At 43.7% G+C, this 20,896-nt stretch overlaps 1 protein-coding gene across 1 annotated transcript in view; it reads right to left on the reverse strand.

Annotated features, from left to right (window-relative positions):
- Positions 1-20,590, reverse strand: part of BLNK (B cell linker) — a 75,534-nt gene extending 54,944 nt beyond the window's left edge. The window contains exon 1 of the mRNA XM_060125961.1: positions 20,429-20,590. Within this exon, the coding sequence (XP_059981944.1) occupies positions 20,429-20,475 (47 nt within the window). The 5' untranslated portion in view covers positions 20,476-20,590. The remainder of the gene's footprint in view (positions 1-20,428) is intronic.
- Between the last annotated feature and the right edge of the window lie 306 nt (positions 20,591-20,896).

A 20,896-nucleotide genomic window follows, 5' to 3' on the forward strand; every position in this document is an offset into this window, starting at 1 on the left:
GGAAGGTCAGTGCAAGTCATAATTTGGGTAACAAAGGAAATGAGGCCACATCTTATATCGCTAGTTAGGGAGGCTGGGCATGTTGACTCCATATGTGTGAGAGCTCAGCAAAGCACCAGGCTCAGCGGCAGAGAGAGAAGGATGGATGAGAGAGAAGAGGACCAACTGGCCCATCAGAGACACACAGAGGGTCCTTCAAGCTGGACTCTTGAGTTACCTCAGAACCATACAGTATTCTAGAATTTGTTCACGTACAAACCCCTTGTACAAACCCCTTTCTCCTTTACCGGAGGAACTATAGAGAATCTGTGAGATAGAGGAATGGGTGAAAATGAAAAATAGGAGGTCTGGGAGTAGAGAGGAAATGAGATTGAGAGAGAGGTTGAAATGGATTGATTGGAAAGAACTTGAATAATTTCAAGTGGAGAGCAGAGGGCACCTCTGGTTATAAGCTGACTGTAACAGAGTGGAAAGTCTTTAGCCTAAGTTAATGCCTAAAGGGGTAAAAGGCCAAAATGAGCCAGAGTGAAGGATCCTATCAGAGGTCTGTCAAGAGTGGGACACAGGCAGAGTAATAGGGAGCCAGAGGCTGATTTGCATAAGTGACTTTGCTGTAGGCGTAGACAAACAGATGTTACAAACAGTTGCAAAAAAGTTTGAGGTAATTTTGTCATTTGTTCAACTTGGTAGCTGATGCTTCTTGGCATTTCCTAATTACTTTTAATTATAGATTATTAAAATAATTATAATCTATAACTATAGTAAATCGTTGAATTTTTCTCCTCCCTCTGCGTCTCATTCACACAAATCCTGACGTCCACAGACTGCTCAGTTACAGCTGCCAAACTTAGGTTACCTTACAAGTCAGTGTCCCCCAAACCAAGACAATGTGGTAACGCTCTCAGCTCATTCTATCAACTCTTCATACACTGCGCGATGCACAGCTTTTGCTGCCCTCTAGTATCTTCTGCTCCATTTTGGAGCACATTTTTTCCTCTACCACAACTTGAAGGATATGCAATAGCAAAGAAATGTGCATTTGGACTGTTTCAGGAGAGGATGCTCTCGAGCTGAACATCAGTTGTTTCACCGTGATAAGTTGTGTGTGGGTGAAAATAGGTAAGGCATAAAAAAGCTGCACTTTGATTTTTCGTTTCTGAGATATCCTTCCATGGTTGGGAGAATGAATAATAGGATCACAATGTTCTAATTTTTTAAAGTTGTGAAGAGACAGCCATGTGTACGTAACAAAATAAAACAAAGGACACAGCTTATCTAATACACATTTTAAAACAATATTAATATGCAATTTTTAAGCAGTATGGCATTTAGGCGTTTAAAAATGGTGAGAAGGTAATATAAATAATTATATTTATTATTCCTTGTATAAACCAAATTGAATTTTATATTCTCTCCTTGGTCATTGTTTTAAATTTTTTTTTCAAGGTTTTGAGTTAATATCAACAAATTTATTTAACAACACACTGTAGTGTGTTGGCTGAGCCTGGATCTCAATAAATTTAGATCCCATGAGGTCCTGAGAGAGGAAAAATCATCATTTGAAAGTTACCAGCAGTTTTTTGCCTTCAAAGAAGCAGCTTACTTTAGAATCTGATAGACCCGTGGTCCTCACACCAAACTGCACCGGAATCACCTGGAGGCCCTTTGAAACCCAGAGTTTCACTCCACCCCCGGAGTTTCTGATTGGGTACATCTAGGTGGGGCTGGAGAATTTGCATTTCTAACAAGTTCCCAGGTGATGCTGACTCTACTGCTCAGAAGCCCACCCTTTGGGCTCAACTGTGACGGATCATACCTTTTCCCACCGCGGGCCTTTTAGTTGTGTCAAGTAAAGCAAATACCTGCTTAAGGAAAATTAAAATCCTTGTTAACCCCGTGCAAAGTTTCAGACAGAGAAGCTGAGTGGTCAGTTTGGTAACCTAATTTGGACGTATTCTTTACCAGACTGTCGCTTCTTTATGGAACCTGATTTTTCTCTGTGGGAATTTAGACTACCTTGTGCCTGTATATTCTTATTTTTCTTATAGTCACACACTTTCTTCTTGAGCCACAGTTTGTAAAAGCTGCAGAGTGGAGATGAAGGGGCTACAGGAAGGATGTGCCCCTGACACTGTGCAGTAATCCAGAAGCAACTGGACCTGCTCTGAGCGGAGTGCTATGGCTGGGATTTTGCCATTCCTCATATGGTGCTCTAACCCAGAATAGCACGGAATGTGGTGGCATTGGGATGAAGACACAACCATAGCCCTATCTGTGGGGGATGAGCTGTCCTTGCTGTCACTCATCCTGCAAAGACTCCAGTCCAGAAACCGGCAGTGAAGAAAACGAGGATGTGGGCGGCAGGTCTTGGGCTCTGGTACCGGGATGTTTCCTGTCTACCTGGGGCCTCCTGGTTGCTGGTCCCTGGACTACAGGTTGAGTTGACCTCTAGTAGCATTCATTCTCGTGATGCAGAGGTGAGCTGGCACTCGACGTGGTCTCTGGCTGGGAGCAAAGCAGGGAGGACCTGAGGAAGTGTCCAGGACACTAAGCGAAGCCTTGACTAGTAGCAAATATGTGTCATTCTTTGTGTTATACTTCCCTTCTGTTATTCCTCAAACTTCAGTGAAGTCTTATTAACTCTGTTAGGACTGGGGGGAAATAAGGGATGGGTTGGTGGAAAGAGGTGGAAGGAGCCCAAGAAATCCAGATGGAACCTAGAAGATACCCTCTGCATCAGAGAGTGGCTCCTAGAGACTGGTGAATGGATCTGGACACAAGCGAGAGCCAGAGTAGAGATGTGGGACGTGCAAGCAGCCCCAGGACACTCAGAATCCCAGGGGAAGGAAGTCTGTAAAAGTGGGCTAGGGCTACTATGATTTGAATGGCAAAAGATAACCATTTTTCTTTTCTTTTTTTTTTTTCTTTTCTTTTTCGGACTTACAGGTAAGTAGTGGCTGGTTACACAGGCTGTACAATTTTTAATTTCTGATGATTTCTGATTAAAAATGTAATGTGTGCTAAGTAAAAGAATCCAATCTGAAACAACTACATACTGTATGATTCCACCTGGAATCTGGAAAAGGCAAAACCACGGAGACAGGAAAAAGATCAGAGGTTTGTTAGGAGCTCAGGAAGAGAAAAGGATTTTTAGGGAACATGGGATTTTTAGGGCAGTGAAACTATTTTGTGTGAGACTGTTAATGGCAGCTGTATGCAATACATGTTCATTGTAGATGAACTTGGGTAGATTTCCTCCAGGCCGGAAGGTACCCCAGAATTGGGTTTTATTATTATTGTTGTTGCTGTGGGTTTTTTTTTTTTTTTTGGTAGTGGCAGGGAGGGTTAACTGAGAACACTCCCCAGTCTGACATGGCTGGTTGGCATGGAAGGATGGATTGGTGGGATGCAGAGCTCCACTAGGGCTGGGATTGGGGTGGGGGGCACTGGGAAGGCAGCTGCACGTGGCCAGATCAGCAAATAGTAGTCCAAAAACAGACATATTTCACTAAAAACCTTTCTAATAATTTGTATTATATACAGGACATGATTTAAAAGATGCTATCATCTGCAAGAAGTGCTTTTTTTAAAGTTTAGTAGAAAAAAAATCAGAAAACGTCTTGTTTTCCTTTTAGCTTCTTATTGCACTCACAGAGGACCATGAAAAGACAGGTTTTAGTGTATTATTTTTAACTCTGTTTTTCTAGAAAAAGTGGAATGTAAAGCAATGTTAATCTGAGAAAATCCCTATTTAATCTGGATTTAGGAATGAATTAAAGAGGGTTTCATATTCAAGCAACTCTTCACAAACAAAAAGAGCAGGCAACTCCTTCCTCCTTCTTCCCCCCCACATCTTAACCTCAAGCCCAGTTCTGGAGTTTCATCCTTTCAGTATGCGCGGGGCTGGTCCTTCTCCTGCAGCCAAGATCCACGCCTACAGCTGCCCCTTTGCACCAGGAAAAAGCTGCCTCCGCCGATGTACCTCTCCAATCCACGCTCTGAAGCTTTGTCAGGGCCTATTCAGCTAATGTTTCTAGAACCCAGCGTTCACCAGGCCACTCCCTCCTCAAGGGCCTGCAGCACCCCAATGTCTATTGAATCAAGCCTGGCTTTCTGTTACTCTTGGCCGAGAGTTACTCAGTCTCACCCTGCGTTCCCGGAACTGCGAGGGTGACTGCCTGTGAATTAGCTACACCTGCTTGGTTGGGTACTCTTAGGACGTCTACCTGTGTTCTCCTCACAACTGGCCTGGTATCTCCAACTTATATGTTTCTTAGATCAAATCGGAGTAGAAATATCTCTAATATTGTCTTTGGTATATGGAGAGGCAAAGAGAACATCCAGTCTCTTAACTACTTCATGCCATGAACGGATTTTTTTAAATGTAACTCTCATCACTAGGTCTGCTGATTCTTTAGCTGACATCCCCCTTTTACTGGAGTTTAAATGATCTCATTATTGACTCTGGATTTCTTTTTTAAGATGCTACTAATCATTTTATGGTATATTTTATTTTTGTTATTAAATTTAGCAAGTAATTAAATAATCTGGTGTTCTTGGATCTTCAGGCTTGAAATTTCCAAGCTTTTTTTTTTTTTTAACTTTTTCTCTCTCTCACTGACTATTCATCTCCTCTCACCAGTTACATCAATTCATCTTTAGATGCATCTTACCCATCTCTGTACCCTCCTGTCCACTCCTTCAGCTACAGCCATTGTGATCTCATGGATGATGGACTATGCCAGTGGTCCCTCATCTTTTGTTTTTAACTTTTTATTTTATATTGGAGTATAGTTGATTAACAAGTTGTGCTAGTTTCAGGTGTAGAGCAAAGCGACTCAGTTATACATACACACGTATCCACTCCTTTTCAAACTCTCCTCCCATTCAGGTTGCCACATAACATTGAGCAGAGTTCCCTGTGCTGGTCATCCACTTTAAATACAGCAGTGTGTACATGTCAATCCCAAACCCCCTAACTATTCCCCCCACCCCGCTTCCCCCTCGGCAACCACAAGTTCGCTCTCCAAGTCTATGAGTCTGTTTCTGTTTTGTAAATAAGTTCATTTGTATCATTTTTCTTTAGATTCCGCATATAAACGATATCATACAATATTTCTCTCTCTCTCTGTCTGACTTACTTCACTCAGTATGACAATCTTTAGGTCCATCCATGTTGCTGCAAATGGCATTATTTCATTCTTTTTTTTAAATAAATTTATTTATTTATTTGTTTTTTATTTCTGGCTGTGTTGGGTCTTCATTGCTGCGCATGGGCTTTCTCTAGTTGAGGCAAGCAGGGGCTACTCTTCATTGCAGTGCGTGGGCTTCTCATTGCAATGGCTTCTCTTGTTGCAGAGCACAGGCTCTAGAGTGCAGGCAGTAGTTGTGGTGCACGGGCTTAGTTGCTCCGCAGCATGTGGAATCTTCCCGGGCCAGAGATTGAACGTGTTCCCTGCATTGGCAGGCAGATTCTTAACCACTGCGCCACCAGGGAAGCCCTATTTCATTCTTTTTATGGCTGAGTAATATTCCATTGTATATATGTACCACATCTTCTTTATTCATTCCTCTGTGGTCCCCCATCTTGTCTCCCTACCTTCAGTCTCTCCCCTTCCCCATGTTCATTTTCTTAAATTGCTTTTATCATGTCATTCCACTCATGAATAGTCTTCGATGTCTCCCTGTTGCTTGCAGGATAAGGTAAAAACTCATTAGCTTGGCATTCAAAGGCCTTCAAAATTTGGACACCAGGGCTTCCCTGGTGGCGCAGTGGTTGAGGGTCCGCCTGCCGATGCAGGGGACGCGGGTTCGTGCCCCGGTCCGGGAGGATCCCACATGCCGCGGAGCAGCTGGGCCCGTGAGCCGTGGCCGCTGAGCCTGCGCGTCCGTAGCCTGTGCTCCGCGACGGGAGAGGCCGCAGCGGTGAGGGGCCCGCGTACCGCAAAAAAAAAAAAAAAAAAAAAAAAAATTTGGACACCAAACATTTTAGACATAATTAAACCACTGTTATGAACACACAATTGTTCCCATTCCATCCCACCAGCCCACGGCCCAGCTCAAGTCATCCCTTTCCCCTTACAGATCATTTCTTGATCTGTACACAGGAAAGGCACAGGAAGGGAGGCCACTTAAGGAAAGAGCACTGGATTGAGAGTCTAGAGATGCAGATTCTACTCTAATCTCTGAAGCTTCCTGGCTGTGCAAATCTGAGCAATTCTTGTCACACTTAATGCTTCATTTTCTCCTGTAAAATGAGAAGGCTGGATTACATGGACATTCAAGTCTTTCGCAGCTCTAAATTATATTTCTATATATCCTGAATTCATAGCACTCACGTAGTACTTAGTCATTTAATCTCCAGTGCTATAGCAATTTTTGAATTATGATTTGGTTCACATGACATCTTTTGTATTTTATATCTTAAACTGTTTTTTTTTCCTAAACTGAAAATAGTTTTTTTGTTCAGTTTATGAGAGTAATACAGCTAACTTTTTAAAATTCATGTGATACAGATAGATAACAAGTGAAAACTACTCATAATTCTTTGCTGGGAACAGGGAAGATCAGAGAGCTGTAAGAATCCTAAAAAGGGAGTGACTGCTTTGAGGTTTTAAGATGAAGTGACCTGAGAGCTGGGTCTTGATGGGAAAATAAAAATTTACCAGGCAGAAGAGTGAGGAACAGCAGCTAGGTAGTGGGAACAGCAACTACAAAGGCTCAGAGGAAATTGTCTGAGATGTTTGGGGTCTAGTGAGAAGCTGAGAGTGCCAGGAATTGGGGGTATGGGGGGAAGGTGCCGTCAAAGCTGAGGCTGGGTTGGGGGGATACAGGGAGTCAAGGACCTTGTTAGTCAGGCCAAGGAGATGGGGTTTATGGGCAACAGGAAGCCTTTGGAAACCTTTACTCAGAGGAGTGTCATGATTAGGGTGGAAGAATGGAGGAGGGCCTAGGCATGGTGACACTGGTGGCTCAGAGACCAGTAGGAAGGCAACTCTGCTGGGCCCTGGCCCAAGCCCACAGCAGTGGGATCCCCAAAATAGTGGAGTAACACTAGGAGTGGCCTTCAGGGCCTCAGCTGGGCAGAAGAGAGAATTGATGGCCGCAAGGCCAACAGTTCTCACAGAGGACTGTGCTGGAACACAGCGCCGTGTCAGTAGCCCTGGTCCTGTCTTCATTTAAAATGTCAATATTTTGTTCATCATGGAATTTTTTGCATTAATTTTGATTTTTAAAATATTACATGAAAATATTATTTCTTGATTTACTGACTTGGGGGGCCTCCCCCTTAAAGTTTAATATTATTATTTGTTTTATGTAAGACATGTATTTGACTTATTTACTCCACAAATATTCAGTGAGTGCAGACTGAGTAGGGCATGTGTGGATCCAGGGCTACCCTGAACACAAACCCTGTGTCTGGTAATGCAGGAGGAAGGTCCCTTCTGCCACCATATCACATGACAGAAGCCTATGACTTATATCAGACCAGAGGACAGAGAGAGGCAGATGGGTGGGGGGTAGGAATTCTCTGATTCACACAAAATATCTTCCTTTTGGATAACGTCCATCTCAAAACTGAAGTCTGGCTACCGACCGTCATTTTGAAACAGAATGCCACTTTTTAGTGAGTATTCTGTTTTTTGCATGCAGCAGACCTTGTCCTATCACCAGCTTCCCTCCTCCGTCCTTTCCACAGCCTCTTCTAGCCCTGGCCTGGCTTCCTCATGCCCCATTTCCTCCAGGCCAGCCTTTCTGTGGTATTAATGGTGTTATATTTAGATTTGCAAATTCAGCAACCAAAGCTGCTTCCTTCTGGAGAGCGAGTCCACGGTGAAGCTGGGACAGAAGTTTTGGCAAGTCCTTTCCATCCTGTGATAACCTGAGAAGCCTCCCAAGAGTGAGGTAGCTCCCCCAGCCCCATTCACAGATGCAGATACAAGGCCCAGGAGGTCACCAGGCTGGTCTCAGACCACGCAGCTCTGAAATCCCAACTCCTAGTTTTGCCTGTTATCAAGGTAGTCACAGAAGTTTGATGGTGAGAGAGACTTTATCCTGGGTCAGCCTCCTACTGGAAGGGAGGACACTAAATTCCAGAGGCATTTTCCCATTGCACCAAGATCAATTATTGAGGATTCCCCCAGCTCTTTCCCTCACACCCTGCTCCTTCCCTTTCCACACATGGTCCGAGGCTCCTTCTAGAGGAGCAGGTTTTCCATGGCAGGGATGTGCCTTCCAACTTCTCATACCATAGCCCAGAGCCATGGTTACAGTCCAAGCCCAGTGAGCCAGGCTAGTGGTCAGTTGGATAATCAATGGCGACAACAGTGAACGCCAGCACTCACTGAGCATGTGTTATGTGCCAGGTACTTCGCGTGCTTATCTCATTTAACCCTCACAACCGTGTGAGGTAGGTCTTATTATTATCCCCATTTTAAAAAGTGTGATCAAAAACTAACCACATAAAAAAAAAATAAAAAATACAAAAAAACATAAAAACATAAAAAACTAACCACACAACCTTAAATTTATGATCGTAACCAATGTTAAGTGTACAGTCAGTAGTGTATTCACATACGCATTGTATATTCACATTGTTGTGATTATCCTAATTTTTATAGTGAGAAAATATTTGCCCAGAGAAGTAATTTGCCCCAGGTCCTATATGTAATAAACAACAGAGCTGGGATTCAAAATCGGGCCGTCTGACTCCAGAACCCGTGCTCTCATCACCCCTGGATGACATGTGCTGACTTGTCTCAGCCTGGGCCCCTCACCAGGGTGGATGACCAGCTTCACCACGGGCCTCTTTGGGCACCTTCCTCTCCGTCCCTGGAGAAGGCATCCAATCCCTCTCCCAGCCAAGTGGGTTTTCCCGCGAACACATGTGCCCCCACTGCCCTGCCACTAGTCCCCAAGGTCAGACTTGTTGCTAGATGGTTGCATGGTCTCTTAGGGGCCTGTTTCAGTCTTTAGGGAGGGGCAGAGAAAAAAGAGGAAGGGACAGATGGCAGGAAAAGGCGGAAAGAGAGGGCAGGGCACACAGGCGGCAGGAAGGAATGTGGCAGGGGCTCTCTGGGTCCGGAGCAGGCTTACAAGCAGAGTGGCTGAGCTCAGCTGCAAGGAGACCTGGGTAGCTATCCCTGTGCGCCCTTCTTATCACCCTAGTCAGAAAGGCCACCTAAGAGTCCTGGAGTAGGGGCATGTGTGCACCTTGCACGTGAGCATCTCGCAGCCTGGGTTGTCTTACTAACCACCTATTAACCAGAGAAAGTAATTTTCAAGTTTCTGCAGACGCTCCACCGTTTCCTTCTTTTTTTCCCACTGAGATCTGCAAATATTTTGTGGTAGTCTCTGGCATATCTAGATTGCTGATCTCGGTTATAAGCAGACCGAAATTGGGCTGACTTGGCATAACCAGGACCAAGGATGATCCTACTAATACCCTGATTCCTTTCCAAAAAACTCCTGGCACACTCTACCCTATCAGAGGCAGTGAGGCTTGGGCCACACCGCTCTGACACTGATGAGATGACAGGAAACTAGGTTATACTAGCTATAAAAAGTTCTTAGAAGATTTGCCCCTTGATGTGACAGCAGAAATTGTCAGGCTCCCCCCCTCCCAGATTTTAGGGGTCTGTAGGGATGCAGCACTTTCCTTCCTCTTGCTGGTGCTTGCTCTCACTCACCCACACAGCAGGGAGGGGCTGGGATAGAGGGAAGCTTCTTCCTAAAACATGTGAAAGCAGGTTGTGAAAAGCAAAAACGTTAAGGGAGGCTCATGGGTTTGGAAGAACCCCCAGAGGTCCTGTTACTTAACCCTGTACTGGGCTCTGATTTTTTTTTTTAAGCCTATTTTTTTAAATATAAATTTATTTATTTTTGGCTGCTTTGGGTCTTCGTTGCTGCGCACGGGCTTTCTCTAGTTGCTGAGAGCGGGGCCTACTCTTCGCTGCGGTGTGTGGGTTTCTCATTGCGGTGGCTTCTTTTGTTGCGGAGCACAGGCTCTAGGTGCGCGGGCTTCAGTAGTTGTGGTGCGCGGGCTTCAGTAGTTTTGGTGCGCAGGCTCAGTAGTTGTCGCTTATGGGCTCTAGAGCGCAGGCTCAGTAGTTGTGGTGCACGGGCTTAGTTGCTCCACGACATGTGGGATCTTCCCAGACCAGGACTCGAACCCATGTACCCTGCATTGGCAGGTGGATTCTTATCCACTGCGCCACCAGGGAAGTCCCTGGGCTCTGATTTGCTTCTTGTTCTAACTAGTTGCTGGTAGCAGGAATTTTGTGATGTTTACAGTTCTTCCTCTAACAGCATGAAAATTATTGTGTGAAACTGATGATTCTCAAATTTGTAAGACTCAAGGATAAATAAGTAACTCTAATCATTTTCATAAAATTCTGAAAATATAATCCTATGTAATTCTAGAAAAGGAATATGTTTTAAGAATTTGAGCGTGTTCTTTAAAAAATTAGCCTTAATGTAGAAAAAACATGAGCCTTGGCTGTGTCTACATGGTACACCCACTTGTCTGGGCATTCATTTCTATAGCTAAAAGCAAAGATATTTTCAGGGAGTAAAGAGAGATTTTGCAGAATGGTATTGCCGATACATTGAAAAAATTTGACTGAAGCTCATTTCTTTGGGATCTTAGTGAAAAAAAGATATTGGGGAATATCACGTGTAGGGATTGAAGTGGAAGGAAGCATTGACATTCTTAAATGTTTACCATCCAGAAACATTTATCGATAATACATTTTTAATTTTTTGGGGCGCACCGCGCGGCTCACGAGATCTTAGTTCTCCAACCAGGGATCTAACCCGGGCGCACGATAGAGAAAGCCCTGAGTCCTAAACACTGGACTGCCAGGGAATTCCCCAGTTAATACATTTTTTTTTAAAAAAAAACAGCTTTGATACAGTATCTAATTGGTCGAACAAAAATATGATCATGGATCCTCATAATATTTTATGGTAAATATGGAAAATAATTTCATTATCAAAAATTCATCATTTCAAAGTGTTCAATTCAGTGGCATTTAGTAACTTCACAGTGCTGTGCAATCACCACCACCAACTAGTTGCAGAGCAGTTCCTCACCCCAAGTAGTCATTAACAATTTTAAAGCGGATTTTTTTTTCCAATTTACTTTTGAGGCACGTGAATAACTTTTGTTTTAGTCATGTGAAGAGCTGTTTTCAGCATTCATCAGGTGAATCTGACCAGTCATCTGGGATTGGTTGGGCAACTGAAATAATCTGTAAATGTGGTGATGACATGAAATCAAAAGGTTTTCAGTTGTAAAAAGCAGATTTTGACCCTGAACAGGCTGTAAAGACAATTCAAAAGGCAAAATAGTTACATATGTGCAGAGGGCCCAGTTTTCCAGTGATGTGGTATTACATTTGCCATTCTCCTTTTTGAAAGTATATTTCTCATGTTTGTATTTGATTCTACTGTAGTTATTTGCACTAAAATGACTGTTTCCTTCCTGTCCAGGATTAGGTATGGTCATCAATATGTCAAACATGCTTAAAAGGTACTCTTCACCCTGCAGTTTTTGCACTTTGAACCAAGTGAAGTTGTAAAGTAAACAGCAACAACATAGTCAATGGGGAAGGCATTTCTTTCTACCTTTGAGCTCAACTCTCTAATCCTCTGGTCCAAGCAACCTCAGTCACAGCCTCCCCGCTGGGAACTCCCTTTACTTAGGTGTGGTCTCCCTCCTCTGACCTTCCCCTCCTTCTTATCACCACTTTCCTGAACAATGTCCCCTTCTTTCAACTAACAACCATAGACTGAGCCACCTCTGTGCTGGAGACAGAAGAGCACAGCTCTCTGTCCCCACGGTCTGAGCTGTTAGACTCCCACTTGGGTGTTAGTGACGGCTAAGGCTTAATGCCTTAACCTATTACACATAGTGATGTTTAAGTTTGAACCAGGACTCTGAGACACGCCTTATCCCAGGAGGATGTCTCTCTAATGACACAACTGGGGCAACAGGAGAGCCCAGGCCAGGAGGGACTTGTGCAGAGGGGACATTGACTGAACTTTTACTCTCTATTTAATATGTTTACTGTTACAACACCCTTATTATATTATATATTATTATTCCCATTTTCCAGGTGAAAAGCTGAGGCTAAAAAGGATTAAGTAACCTTCTCAAAGACCAGGAACAAGGGAGTACAGAGCAAGTATTCAAACCTAGGTCTGCCTGATTCCAAAGTTCAGCAAAAAACACCTTTCTGGGGCATTTCTTAAATTATACAACATGGTCCTGTATGCTTAGTCTACACATAAGACCAACTCTGCTCTTTTTAATGATAACTCACTCTCAGATTCCATGAACAATTGTGGGAGCATTCTTTGAAAAATATATAGTCTCAGTAGGGTACCAAACATGACTGAGTCACTGTGAAATTCAAGTTTGGACCTGGAAACATGTAATAGCATGAAATACTGACAGTAATATTCTGTAGGGCCTCACTGGGGTTTCTGACTAGTAAATTAGCTGCTTTTTAGTTAAACAAAAAAAAAAGTCTCGGAAAAATACAGAACACAGACTAAGCTAGAACGTTTTACTGGCCAGTAAATAACACAGGAAAAAAAAAAAGGCGTGGCCTGCTGTTCCTCCCTCCTCCTAGGCAAACATGGAGGTGTAGTTCTAGACTAGGCCTTTCTGGTGTGAGCTTGGATAAGTGACTTCACCTCTCTGGGCCTCTTACCTGAGGGACTGGAGAGATGGCCGCTCCCTCTCACTTGCCCTGTAAACCTTTCTGATTTGGGGGCTGGAGAGAGGAAAGGAGGAGGCTTCTCCACTGATGTTTGCGTCCTGACACATTGCAGGGAGAGCTAGCTCAGCCGAGGGGGCTCACGGAACTTGTGGCCAGCACTGGCTACCTAATTTCTGGGGCTCAGTGTAAAATGAAAATGCAGGGCTACTAGTTCAAAATTACTGAGAATCTTAAGACTGCAACAGCAGACATTAAACCACGCATGGGCCCTGTGAGACTGCACAGCACAGGCCCAGGAAACTTGGTGGCCTCTGCTGTGTATTCCCTACACTGTGGGGAGTGTTGAAACCTGGAGGAGATCTGCGGCCCCCAGCTAGCCTGCTGGGAGGCAGAGACGCCCCCGGGATAACAAGCTCCTTTTTCGGGAAAGTGGCCAACAGGGAAGCACCGCTCATCAAGGACATGCGATACATCCCTTAAGCTGGCTTCCATGCCTTGCTGTGGAAATGAGCATTGAAACAAGCCATGCTGCACTGAGGGACTATGGCCTGTTTGGGGGCCTAGACCATGATGCTGTAAAAGGGTTGTGAAAACACCTGAGTGGAAAATCAGCCTGCAGATATAGCTGTTGATGGATGACCTTTCGGAAGGGAGGTGAGACAGGACAGGTAGGAGAAGGCGGGTCAAACAATGAGGAGCTGGAGGGAGGAGTTGTTGGGAGCAGACAGTCCTCAGCTGTGGAGTGAGGTACAGGCGTGGGAAGGAAGACAAGCTTGCCCACTGAGGGACGCAAAACTGGGAATGGGAGCACATGAGCCAGCGAGAGGCTCAGCCCACAGCAGGAGGTGTGCTTCTCTGAGGGAGGGTTTCCACCGCAGACCAGGGGACCTGTGCTCCAACATCAGAGCCCGGCACAAAAGCTGCTTCGCTACAGCGTGCTGGGGAGCCTTGAGGTCAGTGGGACCTAGCGGACAGTTAGCTGGAGCACGCTTCAGGGTTCACGGCTCCCTGGATCTGGAGGCAGGACTTGGATGGGGGCTGGAATTCCACCCAATCTGCAGGGGGGCCCATTCCTGGAGCCACAGGTGTGCCATCCTCTTAACCTCTAATTGTGTGCTTGGTCCCTGGAGGCTTAGGAAGCTGAGCAGGTACGTGGAATGAGAAAACTAAAGCTGTTTCTGAGAGCTTAGACATCAACACCTAAGGGAGCAAATAGAGAGGTGCAGGGTCACCTTAAAGAAGCAGAATGGTTCCAGGTCAGTGAGATTTAAGGGGACCTGATGGATCCAAATCACAAAGCAAGAGACACAATGTGTCTGACGGGGAGGCAACGGCAGCCCCTGGGACCACTAACCTACAGAATCGGAGTCTGACTGACTTTTTATCCTAACTCTAGTGGTGTCCACTCAAGTTGCCCAGTCTACTTAGAGAGGTAGAAACATACTATTCTAAGGCGACATGATGTCTGGAAATCTTTTCCCGCTCTCACTTCTCTACCCAGGAGAGAACAACTTATGCTTCAGTGGTGCGTGGAGTTCCTGGAATCTAGTTTTGTTTGACACTAAAAATTCTTTTTTTCAAAAACAACTCATTGAAATATAGGCTCAAGCACTTCTGAACTTTCCCCTTGGCAACCCCTGACCCAAATCATCCCAGACAGAGGAAAATCAGTCCAGCAAGCAGAGGCCACATCAATTGCAAAGATACGTATTATAAATACATACTGTCACTATAAGCACATGCAAGTGAATCTGTGCTTCCTGCTCTACACAGAATTCATTCCACTTGGTCTCGATCAGAGTTTCCCAGATCAGAGTTTCCCAGATGCAGCACTATTGACATTTTGGGCCAGATAATACTTTGCTGTAAGGATTGCTCTGCACAGTTCAGGGTGTTTAGCAGCACCCCGGCATCTACCTACGAGGTGCGAGCAGCACCCCCTCCCCAAGTGGGATAGTCAAATGTCCCCTGGAGGGCAAAATTGTCCCTGGTGGAGAACCACTGATCTAAATGATGCAGCTATGTCTTGGGGGAGGGCAGAAGGAGATAACTTCTATGGGGTTTATTAAAAAGCCAAAGAAAGCCATCCAGTGTTTCAATATCTCTATAACAAGCTATTATTTAATTTCTTTTTTTTCTTATTCATGTTTTCTTTAACAAGCCTAGATTCCTTCATGTCATTGCATGAGGGCAATAGTAAGATCCTCTTTGAAAAGGCACCAAATAAGTAAATTCTCCACAGAACAGATGAGGTTAATCATCTGTGGGGGAAAACCGAGAGATTGTAAATGTGTACCTAAAGCATCTGGTACCAGCCCAATCTCCTCCCATCCAGTGATGTAAGAGGCAGGGCTAGAATGTAATGGTGGTTCAGTTCTTGGAAACCGAATTAATTGCATCATAGCCACTTTGGGGACAGGTTGCACGAAGAGGGAGGAATTGTTCAGCCACAGCACATATTGTTCAGGTGATTATTGGATCCAGAAGAGAGGGTGCCTTGAATATGTGGACTCTGGTTTAGCATTTTCCTGGCAGACCCATGCCCAGAGTGGATGAGAAAGAGTGCCTTGAGTTTGCCTAGGTGATGATCCTGAAATCCACAAACACTAAGCAAATGTCTAAAGTGGCTCCCATGTAGCTTGCCCATGAGAAGACAGAGACCTTGTCTGAGAATTGCATCCATTGGTACAACACAATATAGCCTGGTTGTGCAGGTTCTCAGCTGACATAAGGCAGGTAGGCAGTGTGAGGAGAATAGGAAACCATACTTCCTGGGAAGTCTATCTTATCTCTACCATTAGATGCTGTGCCTCCTCTTGCCCTCCCACCTCAGCACTGGCCTCTGATCTAAACTTATAAAAGAATGAGAAGAGAGATGCCCGAGATACACTTGTATTCAGGATGGGCTCTATCCACCCACCGTGAGCCCCTGGGCAGCTTCCTGCTCTGCTTGCCCTCCAGTTAAAGGGGGTTGGATCTTCTACCATGAGTAGGAAGAGAGAGAACAAATGGTCACTCATGAAGGGTGGGTTAAAGTACTGATTGTTGTATTTACTTTTTATTTACTTGTTATACTGACCATGTGACAAATATTCTGGGCACTTTAGCCCATGTCTTCACAACAAGCCTGTGAGGAAGGCATCTCTAGTTTTATTTGACAGTTGAGGAAACTGAGGCTTAGAGAAGTTGAGTGATTTCATCAGGACCCATAGCTCGTAATTGGCAATCGGAATCCTGACCTTTTGGGTACCAATTGCTTTGTCCTTCTAAATACATCATAGCTACCTTCTAGATGATGCATCTGGATGCTGTCTAGATTAATCCTCTGTTCCCAGTGTTCTGAGTTGGGCAGTTTTCAAAAACTTTGTAAGAAAAGAGTTTGAAAATATTTTGAAAACTATCTCAAACAAGTTGATAATTCCATCAGGAAATATTTCCTGAGGGTCATGGGATGAAATGGTAGCCTTAGAGGATGTAACATTTCAAGCATGGTCTTCATGGCTAAAGGATCACACAGCATCAGAGCTGAGAGGGACTTTGAGAATTGTCAGATCCAAACTCCTCATTTTGTAGGTGGGAGACACAGGGTGATGAGGACCTAACCAGGATGGTGTGGTAGAAAAGGAAAGAAAAGGGCATATATGGAAGCATCATGAAAGAAAGACTAGAGGTTGTGTTAGGTGAGTGGAGGTACAGAGGAAAGGATGCATCAGACTTAGAGTTGATGATGACACCATTGACAGAAACAGGGAGGACCAGAGAGGGATCTAGTGGCAGAAAGGTGAAAAGAAGATAACTCTGTTTCTGAAGAATTGAACTTGAAAAGTCAAGTAACTGGAAATGCCAATTGAGGATTCCAAGACCTGAGAAGAAAAATCATGTCCCAGGATCTGTCAAATAGGATCTCCAAATGAGAGCCCTAGCCGTGAGACCCAGACACCCATGGCAGGGCTCTGTCATGCTCAACGGTTTATTAGCCACTTAGATTAGGGCAGAGAAGGGATGTTTGTCACGTCACAGCCCATGCAAAGCTAAATGCCACAGATGTCAGAAGCAACAGGTAAAATAGACAAAATAGCTAAAAAGAGGAACTGAAACTGACATGAAATTTATCAAGGATCAATGTAAAGTACTATGTTTCTGTTCCGAAAATCAATTGCACACCTATAGAATTAATAAGAATAACAATAAGATATTAAATAACCACCATTTTTCAATCCAATAATTACTATGTACCAGGATCACTCTAATCCTTACAACAGCCCTGTGGGATCGGTGCTGTTATTATCTCTATCTTTTCAGCTGAAGTAGCCAGGACCAGGGAATTTAAGTAAACTTTCCTAAACTCACACATATGTTAGTTTGACTGAAAAATACCATACTCTTCAACCAATAATATAAGGATTAGGGAGACTTGGCTTGACCACACCTGTGTCAAAGACTTTTTGCATTTGTAAAAATAAGTGAGTATGTGTTTGTGGGCGCTACAAAGAAAAATACACACGCACAGACGATGAGTCATCTGGGAGGTTATTAAAAATATAAAAACGTAAAATTTCCTTTACAAACTAGTTTCACTAACTTGAAAGGAATATAGTCATTGTGATTCAGGACTGTAAATGTTGAAACGTTTACCTAGGAGTGTAATATTTTTATGAATAGGAATACTTACTGTGGAAGGATTGAGACCCCAGGTCTGAGCTGAGTTTCTGATGATATCGTTACCTTATAAAATCCAGGGAAAATCATGGCTAAGAATCAACTAAAAGATCCTGAGAGTTTTTGAATTCCCATTAACAGAGAAACCAACTTCATGTAATGCCCCAAAGGGAGAAAAAAAGCAAGAATCTGTGCTCACACATTTCTGTGGTCACATACAACTTAACCACTTCGCCTTTCTCAATTCCTCTGCAGTAGAAACTCTCAGGCTGACTACTCATCCCCAGCTGTCCATCTGGGAAGGTCCATCTGGAACCTTCTCTTTCTCCTTCATTTTGAGAATCTTTTTTTTTTTTTTCCAATCATGCCTGCTCTCTTTTTCTTAGCTGACTCTACTTTCCCTCGCTCCTGGTCACTCCTTCTGCCTCTAGTCTCTTTCCAGCCCTGGGAATACACCCCCTAGATCAGGGTCATCCCTTTTACTCCCCCTTGATGGACACTCACTATCTCTCTGTTTTATTCTGGCTAAGAATTTAAGCAAATTATCATATAAACTTTGATAAACCTAAGAGTATGAACACAGCTCTTCACTTATACTGCCATCTGATGCCAAATAATTACACAGTTGGCAACATTCTGAATTGGTGATAACCTGTCAGGACAGAGGATACAAATCACAGGGATCAAGTATTCATTGACCTATTCCTTGCCATCCCATCTAATTACAGAAAAGATTTAAAATGGTGCTTCAAGTTCACTGTGTTTACAATTTCATTTCTTTGAAAAGTTTCACATCGACAGTGCACATTTTATTAAAACAGGCCAATTCTGTAAAAACAACTCAGTAACCAAGTAGAAAAAAAAAAGTTACTTTTGCCTGAGCAGATGAATGTGGTATATGATTATCCACAACACGGTTTTGGTTTTCTACCCTCTAATCTAGTGTTGTATGTTGTCTATCGACTGCTCTGTGACAAAGCTGAACTTTGTCCCCGAGGGAAGGATCATAAAGTGATTTAGGTTCTGTTGCCTCTCTTTATTTAAATCCCCATCTGGATATCCTGAAAGAGGTTCTAAGACTTAGTATAGGCCTAGGTTATGGAATATCTCTGAAAAGGACCTTCTAAACCCTCTTGCTCATTTGGGAGAAATCTTAATATCCATGCCTTGGTAGTTTCTTTGGCATGTCTTTCCTTCGCTCTCCCTTTTCACTGCTCTGCCCCAAGTCCAGGCCTGCAGCACTAGAGGCTTGGGTTACTTAACCGCCCCTCTTACTGAGCATCCCTGCCTCCAGGTTCCGCCCCCTCCAGTCCATCCCGCCAACCTCCCTTAAGCCCGCTGGCATGACATCTGTAACTGTATAAACCGTTCTCCAGCCCTCCGTGGTTAGAGCCCTCTCTGCCCTTTGTGATCTGGCCCCACCCTACGCATCTAACCTTTTGAGGACTTTCTGGTCCCACAGGCCTATTCTACAGCCTCTGTTGGGCAGAAGACTCTCCCCATCATCCTACAAATGGACCTAGTCAAGTCCAGCTCCCAGCGTCAGCTTCTGTCTTTCCTCCCTCCCAGCACATCAGGCTTTCCCTCCAATTCTCCAACTTCTTTTATCTTACCTGCCTCTCAAAGCCTAGCTCTTTATTTATTTATTTATTTTTATTGAGGTAACATTGGTTTATAACATTATGTACATTTCACTTTTACAACATTATATTTCTACCTCTGTATGTACCATAGTGTGCTCACCACCAAAAATCTAGTTTTCATCCATCACCATACACTTGACCTCCTTTACCCATTTCACCCTCCGTCCCCTGCCTCTTCACTTCTGGTAACCACGACTCCGTTCTCAACATCTACATGTTCGTTTTCATTTGATTTTGCTTGTTCATTTACTTTGACAAAGCTCAGCACTTGAAGCGTCTTCTCTGTTCAAACCTCTCCAGCTACTCCAATTCACTTCTTATACTCACTGAGTCACTTACTACTTGCACTGTTTCACCTACCCACCTCCCATGACGGTGTAGCAACGTGACCAAGGGCAAGACTGAGGAAGCTTTTTGTCTCCTTACCAACACACCCTTGAAAGGGCTGACCACGGCCATGCTGCCTCTTGATTCCAGACCAGCAGTTCGTTTCAAACTATCATTTACCAAGTGCCTACCAGGTCTATGACCCATATTCTAACTGGGAAGGTCTGTCCCTCTGCCATTCTCAGACTAATTTCTCTTAAATTCTGTCTCAAAAGCTCTGATTCTCTAGCTCCTTATCATTTCTGATAACTTCCTTGCTACACGTGTCACATCACCCTGTGAAAAACTGAAGTTCAAGTGGTAGCTGAAATATAAAACACTCATTGAACACTTAAAAGTTCCAGTCTCAAAAAGCCATGATGTTGTCACAAAGAGACAAAAAGAAAATCTTCAAAATAAAAATTTGGGAAGTCTTTTCTTCTATAAGTCAGAAGAGTTTCTTGATTCTTTCCCCTTGGGACACTTCTGGTTTATTTATTCTTTCTAAGTGGCTTTTTATAGATAATTGTTACACTGACATGGAGACACTGGAAAAACAGATCTAATCTCCCCAAAACACTTGTGACATACCGCCACAAAATAAATGAGATAGTAAAACGACAACGGATACAAATTATTACAACAATCTTTAACATTAAATAGTAATCCACAATGAAATATTTGAGTACTCAGATTAGACCAAACTCTTTTTAGAAAAGCTTGCTGTGTTCAGACTCTCCAAGCTGACTATTGGTAGAGTCTAAGCCCTTGGCTTTTCTTTTTTCTTTTCTCTTCAAAGCTTTACACTTCAATCCATCACTGGCAAAGCCAGCTAGAGTAAGCTCACCTGTTCCTACACATTTCTTTAAAAATGCAAGTCCCTTTCCCTATAGCAATTGACACCCCACTGCCTTACAGCTAGCAAAGTATTCCAGGATTTCAGTATTTCTGAGATGCAGTAAGATCATTGAAAAAAAAAAAAAAAAAAAAAGGAGAAGAAGAAGGAAAAGTATTGGATGGCGAAAATCTTACCTCAACTTCTGACTGGCGGGGACAGTTATTTTATTAAGCTTATCCATTATTTTTGGTAACTATACGAACCACAGATCACTGTCCAGTGGTCACGTCAGCAGTCCCTGGCTGTCCTGGGGAGTAGCATGGTAAGCCTTTGATCTCAAGAGTCCTAGTCACTTGAGTCTGATTTCTGAGACTGCAGGCTGCTGGCAGACACCCCTGCACGAGGAAGAAGTAAAACTTGCTTGAGCATGTAGTCAAGTTTCGTGTTTCTACATAGTCATGTGATCTGGGTAGCCAGCCGGCTTGGCCGATCACTCCACGTTGTGTAAACTTTAATAGTGAAACCTATTGGACATGCAAATTGCTTTCCAGCTGCTTTCTTCTGTAACCAGATTTATAATCAGGTCAGGGCAAGCTTCTGGCTGGTCACTACTTCCTGTTGTCCTGAACACATATAGTCCTTGTTTTCAGCAGGTGTCATGC

The sequence above is a fragment of the Lagenorhynchus albirostris genome, chromosome 16, assembly GCF_949774975.1.
Source record: "Lagenorhynchus albirostris chromosome 16, mLagAlb1.1, whole genome shotgun sequence".
NCBI lineage: Eukaryota > Metazoa > Chordata > Mammalia > Artiodactyla > Delphinidae > Lagenorhynchus > Lagenorhynchus albirostris.